Source organism: Coturnix japonica, chromosome 1, assembly GCF_001577835.2.
Source record: "Coturnix japonica isolate 7356 chromosome 1, Coturnix japonica 2.1, whole genome shotgun sequence".
NCBI lineage: Eukaryota > Metazoa > Chordata > Aves > Galliformes > Phasianidae > Coturnix > Coturnix japonica.
In genome coordinates this window covers 119,468,140-119,487,866 of record NC_029516.1, presented here as the reverse complement: position 1 = coordinate 119,487,866, position 19,727 = coordinate 119,468,140, and the positions used below count along the sequence as shown (strand labels likewise).

The 19,727-nt window shown below is 38.0% G+C and overlaps 1 protein-coding gene across 4 annotated transcripts in view; it reads left to right on the top strand.

The window, feature by feature from the left end:
- REV1 (REV1 DNA directed polymerase) overlaps nt 1-19,727 on the top strand; it is a 50,876-nt gene that overhangs the window by 29,616 nt on the left and 1,533 nt on the right. For all 4 annotated transcript variants that reach the window (XM_015850521.2, XM_015850530.1, XM_032441711.1 and 1 more), the window contains 12 exons: nt 501-630; nt 1,721-1,849; nt 2,553-2,707; nt 4,740-4,859; nt 6,847-7,067; nt 8,170-8,342; nt 9,571-9,673; nt 11,211-11,367; nt 11,731-11,933; nt 15,752-15,985; nt 18,278-18,386; nt 19,363-19,574. In XM_015850521.2, the coding sequence (XP_015706007.1) occupies nt 501-630; nt 1,721-1,849; nt 2,553-2,707; nt 4,740-4,859; nt 6,847-7,067; nt 8,170-8,342; nt 9,571-9,673; nt 11,211-11,367; nt 11,731-11,933; nt 15,752-15,985; nt 18,278-18,386; nt 19,363-19,574 (1,946 nt within the window). The remainder of the gene's footprint in view (nt 1-500; nt 631-1,720; nt 1,850-2,552; nt 2,708-4,739; nt 4,860-6,846; nt 7,068-8,169; nt 8,343-9,570; nt 9,674-11,210; nt 11,368-11,730; nt 11,934-15,751; nt 15,986-18,277; nt 18,387-19,362; nt 19,575-19,727) is intronic.

The window sequence follows — 19,727 nt, the reverse complement described above, 5'->3', positions numbered from 1 at the left end:
TGGTAGTTGTGCATCCTATAACAAGAAATATAGCTAAGCATCTTTTTGTTCTGGCGAGCAGGTGGTAAATTTTCGACTGTCTTATGGTTGATATGGTTGTAGCAGTTTGAAGTGTTTGATCATTTTTATTGTTTTTAAAACTAACTGAGATAAGTCCTGTTTTACAGATGGTGTATGTTGTCACCAACAAGCTGCTGTCTAGTATTTTGGGGGAAAATAAAAACAGAATTTTTCTGTAGCACAGTATTTTTCTCAGTAATATGTGCAGGGCTACCTGTAGAGAGAGATTATAATGTGGGGGTTCTGTTTTTTGTTGTTTGTTTTTTTTCATAGATTATTATGTAAATCGATATAGTACTAAAAAACACTCATCACCAACAAGTAGTAGCATAGAAGTTGTGTCAGATGTAATTTATTATGCTTACTTAATTCACATTGACTCTATTGAACTCTTAAGAAGAACACTTTACAAACAAATATAAATATTGTTTTCCAAGCAGAAATTAGAATACCTGATAAACTGGACTCTGCAGTCTGGGAGCATTCGGATTCTGCACACATGAATGGAGTTGACTGTGATCTGACTGTTCTGTCCATGGCTGAAATTGCTTCTTGTAGTTATGAAGCCAGGTAAGTGAAAGTTAACCTACAGGACTACTTGAGGATCTCACCCTCGCTCAGAGGGTAGTGAGGCACTGGCACAGACAGCCCACAGAAGCTGTGGATGCCCCATCCTTGGGTGTATTCAATGCCAAAGGAGTTGGAACTCCTTTTACGGGCTTTAAGGTCCCTTCCAACCCAAGCAGTTCTGTGACTCTACAGTTGTATAGTGTCCAAAAATGCCATTTGTTAGGTATTTGTTATCCAGACAAGAAACTTCTTTTTTAATGTTTTTAAAAACGGTAGTTGTGTAGGCTGTTAGAATTAAGCATAAGATCTTTCTACATATTGCTGCTTTTTGTCAGTTTTCAGCCTAACCTGTTATTTGAAACAAACCCTGTTAAGGAAAGCCTTACATAACTGGTAGTGATGCTGTTGATTTCATGTTATCTTCATTTATTTCTCTTCATGGAGTTAGGATCACTTCAGTGAAACAATGATAAGTGTGATTACTGAATTCTTTGCTCAGATTATGTTGAACATCCCTAATAACAGCTTATAAATGTTCAGAATATGAAATAACATCATAAATGTAACCACAGTATTGAAAATATTTCTTTGAATAATAGTCCTGAAAGTGCGCATTCATTGGCACCTTATTCAAGTATTTTAGGGTAAGCAGTTTTATTTTTCTACTTTGAAAAGTTATTTATCACATGAGCATAATTTTATAAGTTTGCACAATGGAAACTGAAAACAAGATACTTTGGTCAATGTAGTACGTACTTAGGTTTAATTTAAAAAAGAAGGTGGCAACTGCAGTTCTGTGACGTAGGGCTTTCTAGAGACTTTTTGTCCTAAGCAGTTTCCTAAGGACATGTTGTGTCTGGGCTGCATGCCTGAATGTTACACAGCTAATTCAAGTATTTTATTTGCAGCTATTTTTTCATATTTTTCATTTTGGCAGAAGTTGGATTCCTTTTAATTGGTAATTAATTTTTGTTGGAAAAGTCTAATAATGCATTTGGAAAAGCCCATGTTAGGGAAAGTTGATAATGTATTTAACTGTTTATCGTAGTTTTTTTGTGTTTTTTTTTTTTTAATTATTCTTTCATTTCAGACAAGCTGGCATAAAGAATGGAATGTTTTTTGGCCAAGCAAAAAAGTTGTGTCCAAACCTTCAAGCAGTTTCATATGATTTTAATGCATACAAGGAAGTTGCACAGACAGTATATGAAATACTAGCAAGGTAAGATGTGCTGTGTGTTTGCATGGCGAGGTTATCAAAGTTATTTTAATATGCCACTGCTTAATGGCATTTCTTGATCTAGTATTTTCATTTAATATTACTTTTCAACTTCAAGATCATTTCTGTTTAAATCTTCCTTTGGTACTATTTTACTTTTCTTCGAGCACCCTTCTTCTAAGCGTTCTTCTATCTTGAAGCCAAACAGTCAATATCTAACTTCCAAAGGGAGTCAGTGTTGAGTTTTTTATTGATTACCTTTATGAAGAGAAGTGGATTCTCCATAGTAGTAGTTCCAATGTGTTTGTTTTTGTTTGGTTCCTTTACTCCATGTTGTGGTTGTGTGGTTGGTTGGTTTGGTTTGAGTACCTTGAGAATGCGTTATTGCAGTAGTAAACTAGTAGTTGGAACTACTTTCTGATTTAAAATGCACTTGAACAAAATGGGGAATTTGTTAGCATGACTGGAAACAAAGGTGTTCAGATCTTTTTCCTGTTCTTTTATAAGCATGGTGCGTATTGAAATCTGTCCTGTGTTAGCAGTGTTACAGAAATGTGCTGTTGTGCCTTATTTTGTATGTAAGTTGTGTGATACAAAATAAGCAGGGAAATGCTACCTCAAAAGGAAGACTTTATTTGCTACATATTTGTTTTAACAGATGGTGAGCTGTTGCTGGTGTTTCACCTCCTTTACTTTGTGTTGATAGCTATACTCATAACATCGAAGCTGTCAGTTGTGATGAAGCACTAGTAGATATCACTGAAATCCTTACAGAGACCAGATTGACTCCTGATGAACTTGCAAATGCTATCCGTGATGAAATCAAAGCCCAGACTAAATGCACTGCTTCTGTTGGGATGGGTAAGAGCCTGATTTCATTTGTTCGTTTCATTGTGTTTCGTACAGGAGAAGGCAGTAGGAGTTTACAATGATCTAATATAATTGAGACACTGAAAGCAAAGATTTGGGTGATTTGTACTGGGTATCATTTATAAAATTATACCTCTGAGAAGACTTGATTTCTTTTCCACTTGACTCCTTCCTTTCCCTGTTGTTTTCGTTCCTAATAACATTAGACTTAAGTATGTGTAAATATATGTGCTAAGCTTATACAAGTCCATAAAATCCACTTGTGATGTAAGCAGAATTCTTCCTTTATCACTTGATAGCATGGCAGTACAGGGACTGTAATTCCTTGGATTCATATTTGTGTCTTGTTTTGAGTTGGAACACATTTATAATCTCTTTTATATGCATATTTACTGTTTTTGCTTTTTGTATTACTTTCTTAAAGCGTGATTTTCTAATCAGACATAATAGTTCATAGAAATATAGAATGGCCTGGGCTGAAAAGGACCACAATGATCATCTAGTTTCAACCCCTCTGCTATGTGCAGGGTCTCCAACCACCAGACCAGGCTGCCCAGAACCACATCCAGCCTGGCTCTGAAATTCTCTTTTAAAAGAGATAAATACCTATGAGGAAATATTTTTTTTCTAATTATTTGTATGAGATGTTTGAAAAATATTTTTGGCGTCCATTCATATAGTAGGTAAACTAAAAAGACTGACTTTTCACTCGTAATTTATCATAAAGTATACGAATCAGGAAACAGTTTCACTTGCACTGTTACATTAATGTAGATGCCTAATGTCAAATACTTGGTCTACCGGAAACAGAAATGTTGTGTAAGTGATTTGTACATTGCCCAATGGGGAAGATTTACCAATATAAAACAGCGTACATTTGAGTGCGTATTATTATACTGTAAGAGATCTCTCAACACTCTGATTAGAGATAAATTAAAGAAGGTATGTTCATGTCAGTTGAATAAATTTAATTTATGCCCTGGAGATTTTGGTGGCTAACTGAACTGACTTAAGCAATGCTAGTGAAAGATAAAACACTCATCAGTAAACATCCGCTATCCTGATTTTTCATCTGTTAAATTAGGTATTAGGTTTTTTCCTACTTTATTTCAGAGTTTTGAGAATGATGTGTTACAGAACGTAACTGTTACTTCATGGTATCAGTGGTTGTTCTGGTGTGTTTGATAGATACGCAGTAATCTGTAGAGATCCATGTTTTGTCTACAGTTAAACAGAAAATGGAATGAAGACCCTGTCAATATTTGTTTCGTCCATTTAACTTTTCACATGAAACAGTGGACACAGATGTTGGTTCTTACTAAAATTTCAAATAGACTAAAAGAGTATGAACTCAGATGGGAGGAAAATAGCAATAGTAACACATGGTGCTGAGAGTATTGGATTCTTCTGACATTTTGTGAGGGTTTTTTTTTTAATCTTAGAATGAGGTGTTAGGAAATAATGAAGCTATTTTGGTATCATTTCAGAAATGTTGCTGGCCTGGGTGTGAATAAGCCTATAAACAGGGAAGAAAAAAATGCTGAAATAAGCTTTGTTCACACTTAATGAGCACACATAATAATTTAATGAAGTCACTGGATTTTTTTAGTGATTATCCAGGACCTAAATAATAGATTAATTCCAGTATTTCATATATAATATGCTCAGAAAAATTGTCATCTATTTATTATTTGCACTGAATACGATGGACATTTAGATGTTATACAGTGTTGAAGCATTATTCTTCTCTATATTTAGAGGTACAGGGTACCTCTGCATATGTAGAATGCCACCAAGACAAAATAGATTGAGTATTCTTCATGAAGTATCCTGCATTTACTGCACTTGTTGGTTGCTTTGGTTTGGTTTTGCGTTGTTTGGGTTTGTTGTTTTGTTTTTTTTGTTAGAAGATAAATATTTTACTGTGGTTTCTGCACTTCTTTTCCCTTGTCTGTTGAGCTGAGAATTCTACATGGGAAGACAGAAGTTACCGCAAGCACAGTTTAATTTGTCATTTTTACAGGTTCCAATATTCTGCTGGCCAGAATGGCAACTCGTAAAGCAAAACCCGACGGACAGTATCACCTAAAACCTGAAGAAGTAGATGATTTTATCAGGGGTCAGCTTGTTACGAATCTTCCAGGTACTCAGTTCTATTTTACAAGATGTTATATGATATGATATCCAAAATTTTCATAAATCATTATATTCCTGAAAAGAGTCTTAGAAACCTCTACAGAGCCACATGGCCACATACATCTGTGGGAGAAGCTTAACGTTTAATATGTTATCCAACCTTATATTCTTTGACAGAATTATTCAGACAGCTTGCTACATTATAATGAATAAAATAAGTACCTGATGTTACTCATTTTATCACTGAGAGAAACATGATTTGCCTAGAATTAGAACTAACCTAAGAGAATGTTCTTTCTGAAAAGAAGTTTATGAGGTCAAGAGTTAGAAAAAATAGCACAGATATCATAATAAGAGCATGTATGACAAAAAAAAAAAAAAAAAGAGAGAGGGAGGAGAGTTTTATCTGCTGCTTTTAAGAAACCTTCAGTCACAGATGAATGTGAAAAATAAGGCTGTTGTGAGAGTACAACTGCTGTTGGATTTTGCGTCCACTTACAGGTTGTTTTTGATTCTAGTAGTTTTAGAATACAAATTAGACACGTGGGGAGCAAAAACGTTGTTAAATTCCAAGTGGTTTTTGCCTAGATGTCTGAGGAAATGACTGTGATGATGATTATGTTTTATAAATGTGCGTGTGTATGTGACAGTACTGATTTGTGAACTGTTTGGCAGTTTCAGCCAAATCGTATTGAGAGATACAAGTTCTGCAGACACAGTTTTATGAACTTTTATGAAAATGACAGCTTGACAGAGGAAAATGATCCATGTTGGTATAAAGAATAGAATTGCTCATGTTAGAAAAGATCTTAAAGATCCTTTGAGAGACAGTGAAATTCAACTATTATATGCATTTTGATGGTAGTTACTTAGTCATCCTGCGTTTAGCCAGAGGGCACGACTTTTGTCCTGTGTTCACTGATTGTGAGGAAAGAGAAGAATGTTTCAGCAAGGGAAGAACTGGAAAGGTTGGATGGCTGTAGGCATAACCGAGACTATAAGAAAATGCTGTGAGGAAGGAAGAATCAGGGATGTTTTTCAAGGCATAATGGAAATCAACAGGAAGATGCCAGGGATCTGTACGTACTGTGAAGGGAGAATTATAGGTAGTAATGATACGTGTGTGTATATATATACACATACTGACTGTCACTAGGATGGAAGAGTAGGAACAGCATGCGTACACAGATGCAGGTTTACTGGAAATTCTCTTTTTATATTCCATTTCTGGACAAACATAACAGCCCAGTCCCTTTTATTTTTGACATGCTTTCAGTGAACTCGCACATTCATAGTAAAAACTCATTAGTATCTGTGTCAATAATCTTGGTAAAGAAACAGTGGTTATGAAAGATAGAAGCTGATCTATAACTTTTCCTGACTCTGGTAATGTAAACTCACAAGATCAGTATTTTTCAGAAGTAACAGCCCACTCTGCCAATCCCAGAAACATACTTATCACACTTGCGTATGTGCAGTTGCCATGGATATTTGCAGTAGCTAGTGCCTGGTAATTCAAGGCACAAGTGATACGTATAGGCTGTCACTTCTGCTTGATATAGGGTGTTTTTGGGTTTTTTTTGCCTAGAAAGCAGTGGGACAGTAGTCAAAATATTTGTTATTTTTCTTTTTTTTTTTTTATACTGTATCACTTGTATAAAAACATATTACATGTTTTACATTCGTTTTTGGATGGTGTGCTGTGATATTCAGAGCTGTATCCACTGCAACAGGCAGTACAGTACCCTGTCAGGAAGATTTACAAGCAGGAATCATTCACTCTTCACAGAAAAGCTAAATATGTAATACAAACTAAAGAAATTGATATGAAGACAGCAAAAGTTTTCATTGAATCCATGTTTCATTCAGTGAAATTTCTTGTCTTTGTTTATTGGATACAGCATAGTCTAAGTTTAAAAGGATAGAAATTATTCATTAAAAACTTGTCTGGCTGAGTTGTGTAGTGTTAACAGTACTAATTGCTTTGTTGTTAGGAGTTGGCAGGTCAATGGAATCTAAGCTGGCTTCTTTGGGAATTAGAACCTGTGGAGATCTGCAGTGTGCTTCGATGTCAAAACTGCAAAAAGAATTTGGTCCAAAAACAGGACAAATGCTCTACAGGTTTTGTCGTGGTTTAGACGATCGACCAGTCCGCACAGAAAAAGAAAGAAAATCTGTTTCAGCAGAAATCAACTATGGAATAAGGTTTACGCAGGTAAACTCAAACTTCCTTTTCTGCAGCGATTTCTTTCAACTGTAGAAGGAACTTCCCGTGTTCTGATTATTCTCACACTTCAGTCTGTTAGAGCACCATCTTAACTATCAAATAGAAATAAGGAAAATAAAGAAGTAGGAGACCAAATGATAAAGTTGGAGGAGAAACTGCCCAAGTATTGGACTGAAAAGAAGTCTGCACAAAATTAGCTGGCTTTTCTGCATTCATTATACAAGTCTGGTACAGAAAAAGAGCTGTTTGTTAGCACCTAGCATTCTCTTTCATTTAAATGCTGATTATCCAAATGTGCCAGTGTCTGAAACAATGAACAGATTGCTCCAGTTCATTTTTTACTAGACATTTTGCAAATGTTTTTGTTGTTGTCGTTGAAAAGAAAATATATTAAAAAATAACTTGTGTTGTTATTGGAAACTTAAATGTTTATAGAAATTACAGGAAAAAATGAGCTTCGGAGAAATATTTTGTAGTTCAGACTTTCCCTCAAAGAAAGAGGGGAAAATGGATCAGAACATTTGCTCAGGGATTTTTCCAGTCTGGTATTGGAAACCTCCAAGATCAAACACTGCGCAGATTCTCTGAGTGACCTCTTCTACTGTTCAGCTGTCCTCATGGACATTTTTTCTCCCTAACAAGCCGTATATGCTTCATGTTCTACACTTGTGTTTAAAATCAGACTTAAAATTCTAAAGATTTAATGATTTTTCTTAAATGTTTTTTAAAAAGGCTTACTTCCAAAAGTATATATATATATACACACACACACACACACATATATATGTATGTATATGTATATATGTATGTATGTATTATATATATATAATACATATTCCAGCATTAGGAGTCTACCATCTCTGCCTAATTTCAGCAACCTACAATATAAACAGAATACTCAGAGCTAATTAAGAGCTGCCTGTGAGTCAACTTGCTCTTTAAGTTTGCAAAGTCTTTCTTATTTTTAAATCTTAGCAGTGCACACTTCAGCATGTTGTGAAGTGGGTTATAATGAGGCTTAATGATTTACCTTACACATTTGAAAACTGGTAATCATCTAAACAGTGGAATATCTTCTTTTCTCATTTAGCCTCAGGAAGCAGAAGCCTTCCTTCTGAGTCTCTCAGAAGAAATCCAACGGAGACTAGAAGCTGCTGGTATGAAGGGTAAACGATTGACCCTCAAGATAATGGTCAGAAAGGCTGGGGCACCAGTGGAGCCTGCAAAATATGGAGGCCATGGAATCTGTGATAACATTGCCAGGTAACTATGCATGGAAAAAAGAGTGTTTGGTAGTAGGCCTGAGCGCATTTCTGCAGAATGCTGAGCACTGAATCTGAGTAAGGTGGGGCAGAAATTTTGAAGTGCTCAATACCTCTTTGTCTATGTAACAAATCCACATTAACATCAGAAGTTACTACCAGTATTCTCTGTCTGTATTTCAGCTATTCAAAAAGGCGACTTGTCCCATTCTCTTGACATTCACAGTTAAGCTTTTACATACAGTCAAGAAGTGCTTTCGTTTTTTTTTTAATTTCATCATTATCAATATAGTAAAGCAGCTTTTTGCTTGGTCTCACTGCTGCTTATGGTAGCTTCTCCTCCCTGATGCAAAAGTGTACCCCAGTAAGTTAGTTGATATGTTGCTGTCAGCAGAGGAGGACCTTCAGTTTCCACAAGCAGTCCTATTACACTTAACAATTATTTATTTCTGATTTGTGGGACTTTTTGCATATTGTTCAACTGGTTGATTTTGACTAAATATTTTTTACCTCTTACTTATATGATTGCATACTGATCAAAACAAAAGAATGAAGTGCAGACAAGTGGTATCTTGTGAAAGCATTTCATTCTCACACAGGATTGTCTCAGAACCTTTCAAATAAACCTTTATTCTTCAGACAGACGCACTTCTGTATCAAAGCATTTGTTCCTTAGTAAAGAGATGGTCCTGTCCTGCTTTTTCTTCTGAGGGCACATTTAGCATCTTTAAAGTTGCTTGCTCCATCAGAATTAAAACCGCATAGGTTACCTCTGTGAGAAAAGCCTACGTTCCTCTCATATGTTTGATTAGCCCCCTGAAATTCTGTTCTCGTTTGTCTCAAATGCTGTGCCATTTGGTAATCCAGAACTGCATAGTGCTGGTAGTGCCCTACAAAGCTCTTACATGGCAATTTTGAAAACACAACCAGGTAATTTTGTGTGAGAGTTGCTGCCCAAAGTTTGTTTAAAGTTACTTAGCAGTAATCAGCTCATTGTTTTTTGTAATCCACACACACGTTTGTACATCTGCTTCTCCTTCAGTGTTCCTTTGAATCATTTGCTTTATTGACAACTGACAACTGAAATAATACTGGGTAAGCTCTTTATGAATTAAGAAATCATGATGTATCTGTCTTTAAGGTTCTCTCTCTCTTAAGTACAGAACCATTGGCTTTAGAATTTGTGGAACAGTTTCCTTGTTAACAGTACTTTTTAAACTTCTTTTTAGGACTGTGACTCTAGACCATGCAACAGACAGTGCAAAAGTAATTGGAAAAGAAACTCTGAACATGTTTCACACAATGAAACTGAACATATCTGATATGCGAGGGGTGAGTTAATGGAAAACCCAAGTTTATGATTCTTGTCAGCTCCCTCCTCATCTTTCATAAATTTTCAGTTCTCCATGTTAGGCAAGAACTAAGCTAAAGCAAGCGTAGATCATACAAAGCTTCCTTAAAGTAATCTGTCCACTCATTAAGTAGATACTAAAGATACTGTTTGTAACTCCAATCAGAGCTTGGACTTTTTTGCTCTACGTTGCACATTTTAGATCCAAAAAAGTTACCAGCTTGGGGTTTGGCCTTTGTTTGAAGGTGAAATCAATGGCTGTCTTGAGTCATGACTTATTTAGAGTGTTCTTGCTTACTTCAGTGGTTCTGTTGTAGCAGTGTAAACCAGTAGTCTCAGAGACTATTTTGGCATTGGCTATTTCTTAAAATGGAGAACAGAGGCTTTCTTGAACAAACTTTAATTGATTGGTCATCTTGATTGTAAAGCAGATTGTTGGTTCACAGTGTTGTGTTGCAAATTCAGCCCCATAGCTTGGTTTTTCTTCTTGGAGTGCATGAAATATTTATCGTCTTCTCCCTGTCTTTTTTTCTAGCTTATTTTTTCTAGTTCAGAGGGTATCATGTTCTTCATTTTGCAAAACAATGTACTTCTCTGACAAGATGGCTTTTCTCAGTTCTGGAGGGGACTGTTCAGTCCTGGATGATATAATAAAGTGCAGGTGTAACCGAGCTCACTGAGTGGCATTCATCTCAACTGATTTAAGACATCCCCATTGTCCATGCCTATATTGGAGCTAGCCCTCTTAATCTTCACAGTGTATGCATAAAGTGGGACGTGTGCCCTTTTTCAGTCTGTCCTGGACTGTCCTAAAGTTACAACCTTATCTGTCAGTACCTTCATCTAGGCACATGAACCCACTAGGTTGTCCAATAATGTTTTAGTAGCCTGTTAAGTACAACTAATAAACTAGTTAATATTCAATTAATATCCCTGCTATGTAATTACCTGATGAAGACTGCTCAAGACTGCTCTCACAGAAGTACTTTTATCCTTTAGAAATGGTTCTCACAAATTCTTTGAAGTGAAACAATATCCTAGTCCTTGTTTTTAGGATGAAATTCATCCTAAAATGATTCATTTTCAAATGAAGGTGATGGATTTAGCGTAGATTGTCCTGAAGAAAACCTTCCTGTACATATAGCTGTATTTAATGCTAATCACTTTCCTTGGTCAGTGCTGCTGTATTTCTAAATATCTAGGAAATTTCATATAGAACACATTGTTTCATGGTCCTGTTGACAGCATTTTTTACTCTTATCAGAAAAGTTAAGCTGGTATTATCTTTCTAATTCATTAGTTGTTGGATTGTAGTGGATAATCCCAGGTTTTTTATAGTATGTTTTTACATGGCTATTCATGCTTTTTTAATATACTTTTACTCGTCCTCTTTCCCATGCCCAACAGGCAGCCAGTTTGAGGAGGAGAGAATGCTATTATGACTAAATTATAGATCATTGTTTCTATTGTTATAATTGAAAATTTTATTAAATGCGTGTATTAATGTTTTGGATTTAGGTTGGAATTCAGGTACAGCAGTTAGTCCCCATCAGTAAAACCCCTTCAGCTCAATCAGCAGTGCAATCTGGACGCTTACGTGGTGGATCACATTCAGTTATTGATCTTCTTCATGTTCAGAAAGCAAAAAACTGCTCAGAAGAAGAGCATAAAGAAGGTCAGTAAGTTTTGTACTTCATGTGTATCATAATGATTAGTTCTTACAAACTGGAACTTCAGTTATCTTTTTGAATACTTATTCAATATGACACAAATATAATGTACAATTTTTGAGAGCATGTTTTGCTGTCCGCAAATGAAAATACTGCATAATTTTCTTTAGCATTATTCAAGTCTTCAAAAAAGGTATTAACAGAGGATACATAATAGAAAGTTTTATTATTATGACATATGTTGTGTAAACTACTGAGTAATGAAAGCTGAGCTTAGAAAAATTAGCTCCACTGTATGTTGGAACTTCAGAGTTTTTAACTGTTAGACCTGTTTTGTTTTCATGTGTGTCTTATTTTCATGTGTCTAGTATTTGTTGCTGCTATGGACCTTGAAATATCTTCTGATTCAAGAACTTGCACTGTTCTTCCATCTCGTGGTACCCACCTCACAACTGGTCTCAATTCTAATGTTAGCAAGACTGATTCTGCTGTCAAATTGAATGGCTTGCATTCTCCTATCAGCGTAAAATCCAGGCTTAATTTGAGTATTGAGGTTCCATCTGCTTCCCAGGTAAAATCCAATAATACTGAATATCTGCAATATATTGTAATAATTTGGAATTGCTGGTCTTATGTGGGCAGAACAAACAAAAAAAAACATTGTGTTGCAGTCTTTTAAATAAAGTAAACTGCAGTAGCATAGAATGCACAGAAAGAGACGGTTATTAATGCAAAACTATTTAGCCTTAATAAACTGATTTTTCAAAAGCAGTCTTATAGACTGACTCAAAGAATAAAAGTTACTTTTTATTCGAAGGATAGAATCTTAGTGTTCCTGTCTTTTTTGCTTCCCATCATCATTTGCCAAAGGATTGAAATGGAACAGAAATGAGAAAGATGCCAAGGCTGAAAAAATTAAAAAGCATTACCTTTCACCTTTCACAGCCACAGCTCTCTAAAGGAGCCTAAAGCCCATTATAAAGGTCTGTCTCTATTACTGTGGCCTAAAGCTTGAGCATGCTTTGTTGTGGTTGTAGAACTAGAAATAAAATACTTAGAAAGACCATCAATTCCAACTGCCTCACCACTTTCAGGTTGGTTGAAAAAGTTGAAAAGTTGAAGCATTTTATTGACAGTATTCTCTAAATACCTCTCATATGTAGGCATGGGGCATCAACTGCCTCTCTAGGAAGCCTGTTACAGTTACCATTCTGATGGTGAAAACATTGTTCCTAATGCCCAGCCTGACCCTCCTCTGGTGCAGCTCTGTGCTGTTCCCATCCTGCCATCAGTTCCCAGGAGCAGAGCCCAGCACCTCCCTCTGCTTCCCCTCCTCCTCAGGGTACTGCAGGGAGCAGTGAGGTCACCTCTCAGCCTTCTCTCCAAGGTGGACAACCCTAACGCACTCAACTTCTCCTCACAAGGCAGGGCCTTCAGCCCTGTCACCAGCTTTGGTGCCCTCCTCTGAGTTCTTTCAAGTAGCTTATAACATCCTTTTTATATTGTTGAGCACAGAGAGGGCCACACTAACGCTAAATATAGTGGAAGAATCAACCTTTTTCTTACCTGACAGCCATGTTGTCTTTAATGCACCCCAAGATGCAGTTTGCCACCTGGTTCCCAGAGCGCCCTGTTGTGGCTCATGCTGAGCTGTTGTCACCAGTACTCCCAGGTTCCTTCTTGCTGAGCTGCTCTCCAGCCGCTTGTCTCCTATCTGTACCAGTGTCCAGTCTTGCTCTTCTCCAGATACAGCACCTGGCATTCTTCTTTGTTGAACTTGATGCTGGTGATAATTGTCCAATACTGCAGTCTATCTAGATCTCTGCAAGGCCTCTCATCCCTCCAGAGAGTCAACAGTACCTCTCAGCTGAGTATCATCAGCAAACATGGTAAGGATGCATTGAAATCCTACCTCTGTACCACTGGTAGAAATGTTGAACAGGACTGGCCCAAGAATTGAGGGGAATGCTGCTAGTGACTGGCTGCCAGCCAGGTGTAGCCCTTATCTCTACAAACCTTTCAGCTCTACTGTTCAGCAGTTCATTGCCTAACACAGTATGTACCATCTCTCAGCTGAACAGCTCGCCCAGAAGAATACTTGGAGGGACAGTAGCAAACACCGTACTAAAATCCAGAGAGAGTATCTCCACTGCCTTCCTTTCACCTTCTAAGCAGGTGACCTTATCATAGAAGAGGACTTCTTCCTGATAAGCATGTTACCTGTCTGATAATGGCTTTATTCTTCAAATGCTTTTTGATAGCACCCAGGATAGTATTCTTCATAACTTCTCTGGTTATTAGGGTTAGACTAACAGATTTGTAGTTCCCCGAGTCTTCTCTCATAGTCTTCATGTCAGTTGGAATAATACTGTCTAGGTTCCAACCAGCAATTGCCTCCACATACTCCCAAGAGCTTTGGTAAATTGTTGAGATTTCTCAGCCATATGACATCTAACTCCTGCACACAGGGGTGAATCCTGCCAGGCCCCACAGACCTGGGAAGGTTTGAGCTGATCCAAATAGTCTCTTATGGTTTTGGTGACCACAAATGTAACATTGCTGCTTCATGGTCCTCCAACTCTGAGGAGTTGGCAGCCCAAGATCTGTTGTTAATGTTAAAAACAGGCAGAAAATGCCCTGAATGTCTCCGCCACCTCCTCATTCTTAATAGTTAGGTGACCATCTGCATCAAATGCTATTCCATTGTTTTCTTTAGAGCTCAGCTTGCTGCTGACATACTTAAAAAGAGCATTTCTTGTTATCTTATACCACGACAGCCAATGTCAACTCAAGCTTTACTATTTCTTATTTTCTTCCTCCAAATGCAAACTGTAGCTCTCTAAACAAGCAGCGGAGCTTCTAGAGATCACATATTATCTTTTCGTGCTCCAGTTCCAAGAGTTCCATGTTTAGCTGAGCCAATTTTTCTGCCCTGCTTGTTTGACTTACGACACAGTGGGGTTGCTTGTTTATCTACAAGTGGTTCTTAAAAAGTGACCAGCTCTCATGGACCCCAGGATTCCCAGGGGGCATTGCTGACTTGCTCCCCTGGTAGCTTAAAATTTGCTCTCTTCAGATCCAGTGTGGCAACTCTGCTGAAGCTTTTTTTCCCTCATTTCAACAAAACTTTTGAACTCTAGTTGTGAAGAACATGAATAAACTTCAGGAAAGTTTCCATCAGAGAAATGAGGCGCGTTCTGTAATCAGTGTTTAATGTTAGAGTGCTTTTGATAGGATGCAGGTTTGTGAATTCCTCATTCTTAACGTTAGCTCTTAGAGTTGCATCAGTTATAAGCAAGTTGCACTGAATTCTCTTGATACCCGAGGTCTAAGCAGACTTAGATGTTTTACCATAAAAGTTTCTGATTTTAATTTATGTGATTTAAACCTTCAAAAGCAGTTGCTGAAGTTTTGTTAGCAGCTTTCCCTAGTAGTTATACATTTGTAGAAGCCAAGTATGCTTCTGGCAGAGAACTTGTATTTTTCTGTAACGTAATGCTAAAGCCAGTTCATGATTTAAAAGCAGCCTGACTGAAAAGTAGGGAGTTCCACCACTTGCTCAGATTCTGCTGTAGAAGCAAAATGTAAGAACAGGAGAAATATGCACTAACTGTGCAGTGTAGTTCTTAAAGCTTTAGTGGCCTTGTGGCACAGTGTGCTCCTCTTCCCTTTTGTTTCATAATGATAGAATCACAAGGTTGGAAAGGACCTACAACATCACCTAGTTCAACCGTCCTCCCATTACCATTGCTACCACAGCTACTAAACCATCTCTTTTAGAGCCTCATCCAGACGCCTCTTGAACACTGCCAGGGATGGTGACTCCACCACCTCCCTGTGCAGCCATTCCAGTGCCTGACCACTCTGAGAGAAAACGTTTTTCCTTATGTCTAATGTAAACCTCCTCTGGTACAGCTTGCTGCTATTTCCTTGGGAGAATATAACTATATCATAATATGGAATTCATTACAAGGAAGGAGTGGTGACAGTTCTATGCTGTGTGCTAGGAAAGAAGCAGCATGATATTTTAAACCCAGGATTTCCGGAAGGTCTTTATAGTGATGTTACACAGAACAAACTTGGAATGAGAGGACTTGGATAAAAACTTGCATACAATTTGATATGAGAACACTAGATACTGTAAAAAGAGAAAAGTGAACATTCATATTTGCTGCCTATTTACTATTAAATGATTATTTCTGTTTTATGCTTTTTACATTTTGTTGCTGCAGAGCGTAAGTGCCAAGTCCCCAGATGTTTGCAGATCCACAGACTTTTTTTCCCCCCTCAAACTCAAAGGCGGTGGAACTACGTTTGTTTTTTTCCTTCTCTTACTGAAATTAACTCTGTGATCAGGGACACCTAAAAGCTTTTTCTTTGTATTTGTAGCTAGATAAGTCTGTGCTAGAAGCTCTGCCACCTGATCTCCGGGAGCAAGTAGAGCAAATCTGCGCCATACAGCAGGGAGAGACCTATGGAGACAGCAAAAGAGAGCCAATAAATGGATGTAACACAGCACTTCTCTCACAGCCAGTTGGAACAGTGCTTCTACAAGTACCAGAGCTCCAGGAACCAAATGCCAATATGGGAATTAATGTAATAGCCTTGCCAGCTTTCTCACAGGTAGGATGTTTGCAAGACATCAATAAACATCAACTTTCCACCTACAAGAAGAGCTGACAGCTTTTTCTTGAGACAGAATTACTAGAATCTGTTTCTGACTCAAAATGAATGATGGCCCTTTAATATCTTTTAAAAGAAGTCTGTGCTTTTAAATGTAACTTGCTTTATCACAAAATATAATGACATCTTTTATTTATTAAAGATTTATAGTCGTCAGTCTGCCTGTTTGTCCTCTTAATGCAAAACCTTGTTTACACTTTGCTTTGCGACCTACTGTGTAAATAATTGTTTTTCTGCATTGCGGCTGAGCTACGCTGCACCATCAGTCTAAAGCCATCCTAAAATCAGCTTAGCTGTTCACGGGAGACTCACTGTGTTTATGTGGATGCTCTGATGGTGTAAAGCCAACCCTCTGGCTTCTGTACATGTGATTGTTTCTATCGCATTCCTCTGAGAAAGGCAGGCCTGGGTAAAGATTGTGCATTTCTGCCTAGTGTTGAAAAAGGGCTCTTATATAGCTGGTCCAGGACAAGGGAAGTGTGAGGCTGCCCCTCAGAACAGGGGGGAGGAAGCAGCAATATGATGCTTCTGGTAATATCCCACCTTTCAATCCAAAATGATGTTGAACAGATGTAGGAGAGAAAAAAGAATCACAGATTGGAATACCCAGAGATATGGTATCTGCCATATGCATAATTCAAAATTATTGTTGGTGCTGCTCAGTTTTGTTTTTCTGTTTACTGTGCCATTGCTACATGGTTGTTCTCAATGCACTGGCGTCAAATCATGATTTGTAAAGGGATATTTGTTGCTGTTTCTGAGGCATAATGATGCTGTCAGAGAACGTAGAGGAAAATTAGATGAAATTCCTGACCGGCTTTCAGGAAATGGTAGTTAAAATAATAATAACTATTTTTAAAGTGTATGGTCCATTCTGATACTAAAATTTGTTCACCTTTATTCAAGTTAATTGGTTCAAAAACAGCTGGATCAATTTTCATTCCTAAATGGTAAATTTGGCTTTTCTATATGGGGATATTGTGAGAATAGGAAGTGGTTTCTCCATCCCTCAGCTTTCTTAAATCATGTAGCTAAACTCTCACCTGTTAATGAACACATCTTGGACTTGAGGGCTGAATTACGCTGTGCTGTGTAAAATGAATTTGTGGGATATCTCATGTGAGCAGGTCAGTACCATACAGCTGCCTGCCTGCTCAATGGAGAAAACTTGTGGGCTGACATGAAGACAGCTTACTAGGTAAACCAAAAGCTGTGCGCACAAGCAAAGCAGGTTTGCCCAAGGAGGCTGTGGATGCCCCATCCCTGGAGGCATTCAAGGCCAGGCTGAATGTGGCTCTGGGCAGCCTGGTCTGGTGGTTGGTGACCCTGCACACAGCAGGGGGTTGAAACCAGATGATCATTGTGGTCCTTTTCAAACCAGGCCATCCTATGATTCTGTGAAAACAAGGAATTAATCCATAACTTCCCATAGGAAGGCAAATGTTCAGTCACTTCCAAGAAAGTGAAGCCTGCACTTAGAAGTGAATGACATTTGTAGTAGTGGGGCAAACTGGTGGCAGATCTGCAGCTCCTCTGTACTGTGTTCTTATCAGTAAATGAAGGGATGGACTTCTGAAAACCTTTTGTGTTGGTTCAAGATATAAAGTAGCTGGACTTTACATAGAATCATAGAATTACCCAGGTTGGAAAAGACCTCAGAGATCATCAAGTCCAACCACAGCCTAACCATAGTACCCTAACTCTAACAACCCTCTACTAAATCATTTCCCTGAGCAATTTTTTTGCTTCACTTAAAGAAGTGTGACTGCTCCCAAGGATGTTTTACCTGAGGTTTGTGTAGCACTATGAAAACAAGGAGAGGAACAAATGTTTGGTTGTGCAGAGGTTTGAGCTGGTCATTTTGAAGGCGCTGTTCTCTGAGTTAGGTTTAGCTGTGCTGTTAATAGCGGGTGAATGGAGGTGGAACATGTTGGGGAAAGGAGTTATTAGCACCTGTGGTCATTTCTGCCGGTTGGTGTGTTACACATCTGTAAATAGTAGCTTTATAAGATAATAAATGTAATGTTAAAAGGAAAATATTGTGATTTTTACATGCTAAAGTACAGGAAGAAAACATGTATTTTACAGTGTTTGGCTTTTACAGTGTATCTCATCTGTTTTTGCCTGGCATAAAATGTAAATACCTTTCTCATGTGGGTAGTGTAGAGGAAAGCAGACATTGCTGATGACTGGCAAAATAATCAAATGAATCTTCCTTCTGTCACTGTTCAGGTGGACCCTGAGGTTTTTGCTGCACTGCCTGCTGAGTTGCAAGCAGAGCTGAAAGATGCATATGATCAAAGGCAAAAGCAACCAGAGCAGCAACCTGCTAACGCTTTTGGTAAGTAGATGTAGTTGTACAGTGCTTTTGCATAGGAGTTGTTTAATATTGAAAAGATTTATGCAACGCTCAATGCAATGTAAATGTAAATAAAGCTTCTGGGAAGATACTGTGTTCAATCAAATTTCTGTGGTTTTGATAGTGAGTTACAACCAGCTGTGGCTTCATTTTGCAAACAGATGCCTGGCTTTACTTAAATGGGTAATTAATTCAATTCATTGGGACTGTGGCACCAAACCCACCCATGTCCATATGTTTGCAGAATGGAATGTTAACTTGGTATGTCTCTTGATTTAAGCACTGCATCTTCAATACTTAGGTAGCTGAATGAGTATGTTTGGACTAGCATCTTCTTGGCTTATATAACAGTGGTACATGTTTCAGGGTAATAATTGATACACATCACTGTGTCTGAGAGATTATTTTATTCCGAGCTGGTCACCTGGGTCTCCTTTATGTAATCAGTAGAAAGACAGAAGATGAATTCCCTGTGATTTTGCTCATTATAAAATGGATTGGAAATGCCACCAAGCCGTTGTCAGTTAAATGCTCCATTATTATATTGATACCTTGATTTCACAGGCAGTGGGCCACTGCACGTAAGAGCACTTTGGGGTGCTCTTTGCTGCTGGTTCTGCTGGTACCCACAGGAGAGAAGTCTTAGCAGGTATCTGGCTTGGAGTGGGCTGTAGGGTGAGCCACTTTGTCCAGTTGGCTTCATATAACTGCACATATTCAAGCACTGAAATGCTTGATATTAAAAGGCTTATTGATGCTTGAGTATCCTGAGTATAAAATGTCTAGGCAAGTGCTTTTCAGATACTTAGAATGTGAATGACAGGTGCACGTTAGATCGCTTTCTTTAGGTTAGATTTACCTAATTGATTCATAGCTTTTACAGAAGGTTGAGTCCTTTTCAGTGGCAAAGCGTTTGATTTTAAATGCATCCGTCATCGACTATTGCTGTGTTTTTCAGTATCAAAAAATCCTTGCCTACAACTGAAGCATGCAACAACGAAAACTAAGAAGAAAAACAGGAAAAGAAATCCAGTCAGTCCTGTAAAAAAGATTCAGAGTCCTCTGAAAAACAAACTCCTGGGTAGCCCTGCGAAAAACATGCCGGCTACATCTGGAAGCCCACAGAAGCTAATAGATGGTTTCTTGAAACAGGAAGGAGCAGCTGCTCAGGTAATTGGAGCCCTAACGACAGCTGTCAGTGAAGCCGTGTCCATTGCTTTAGGTTTGGCCCGTGCTCACACATACAGCTTGTTTTCTCTCCTGGATTCTTTACTAGATCATTACAATGCATGTGTGTCCTTGGTGTTGCCGTACTTGTCAGAC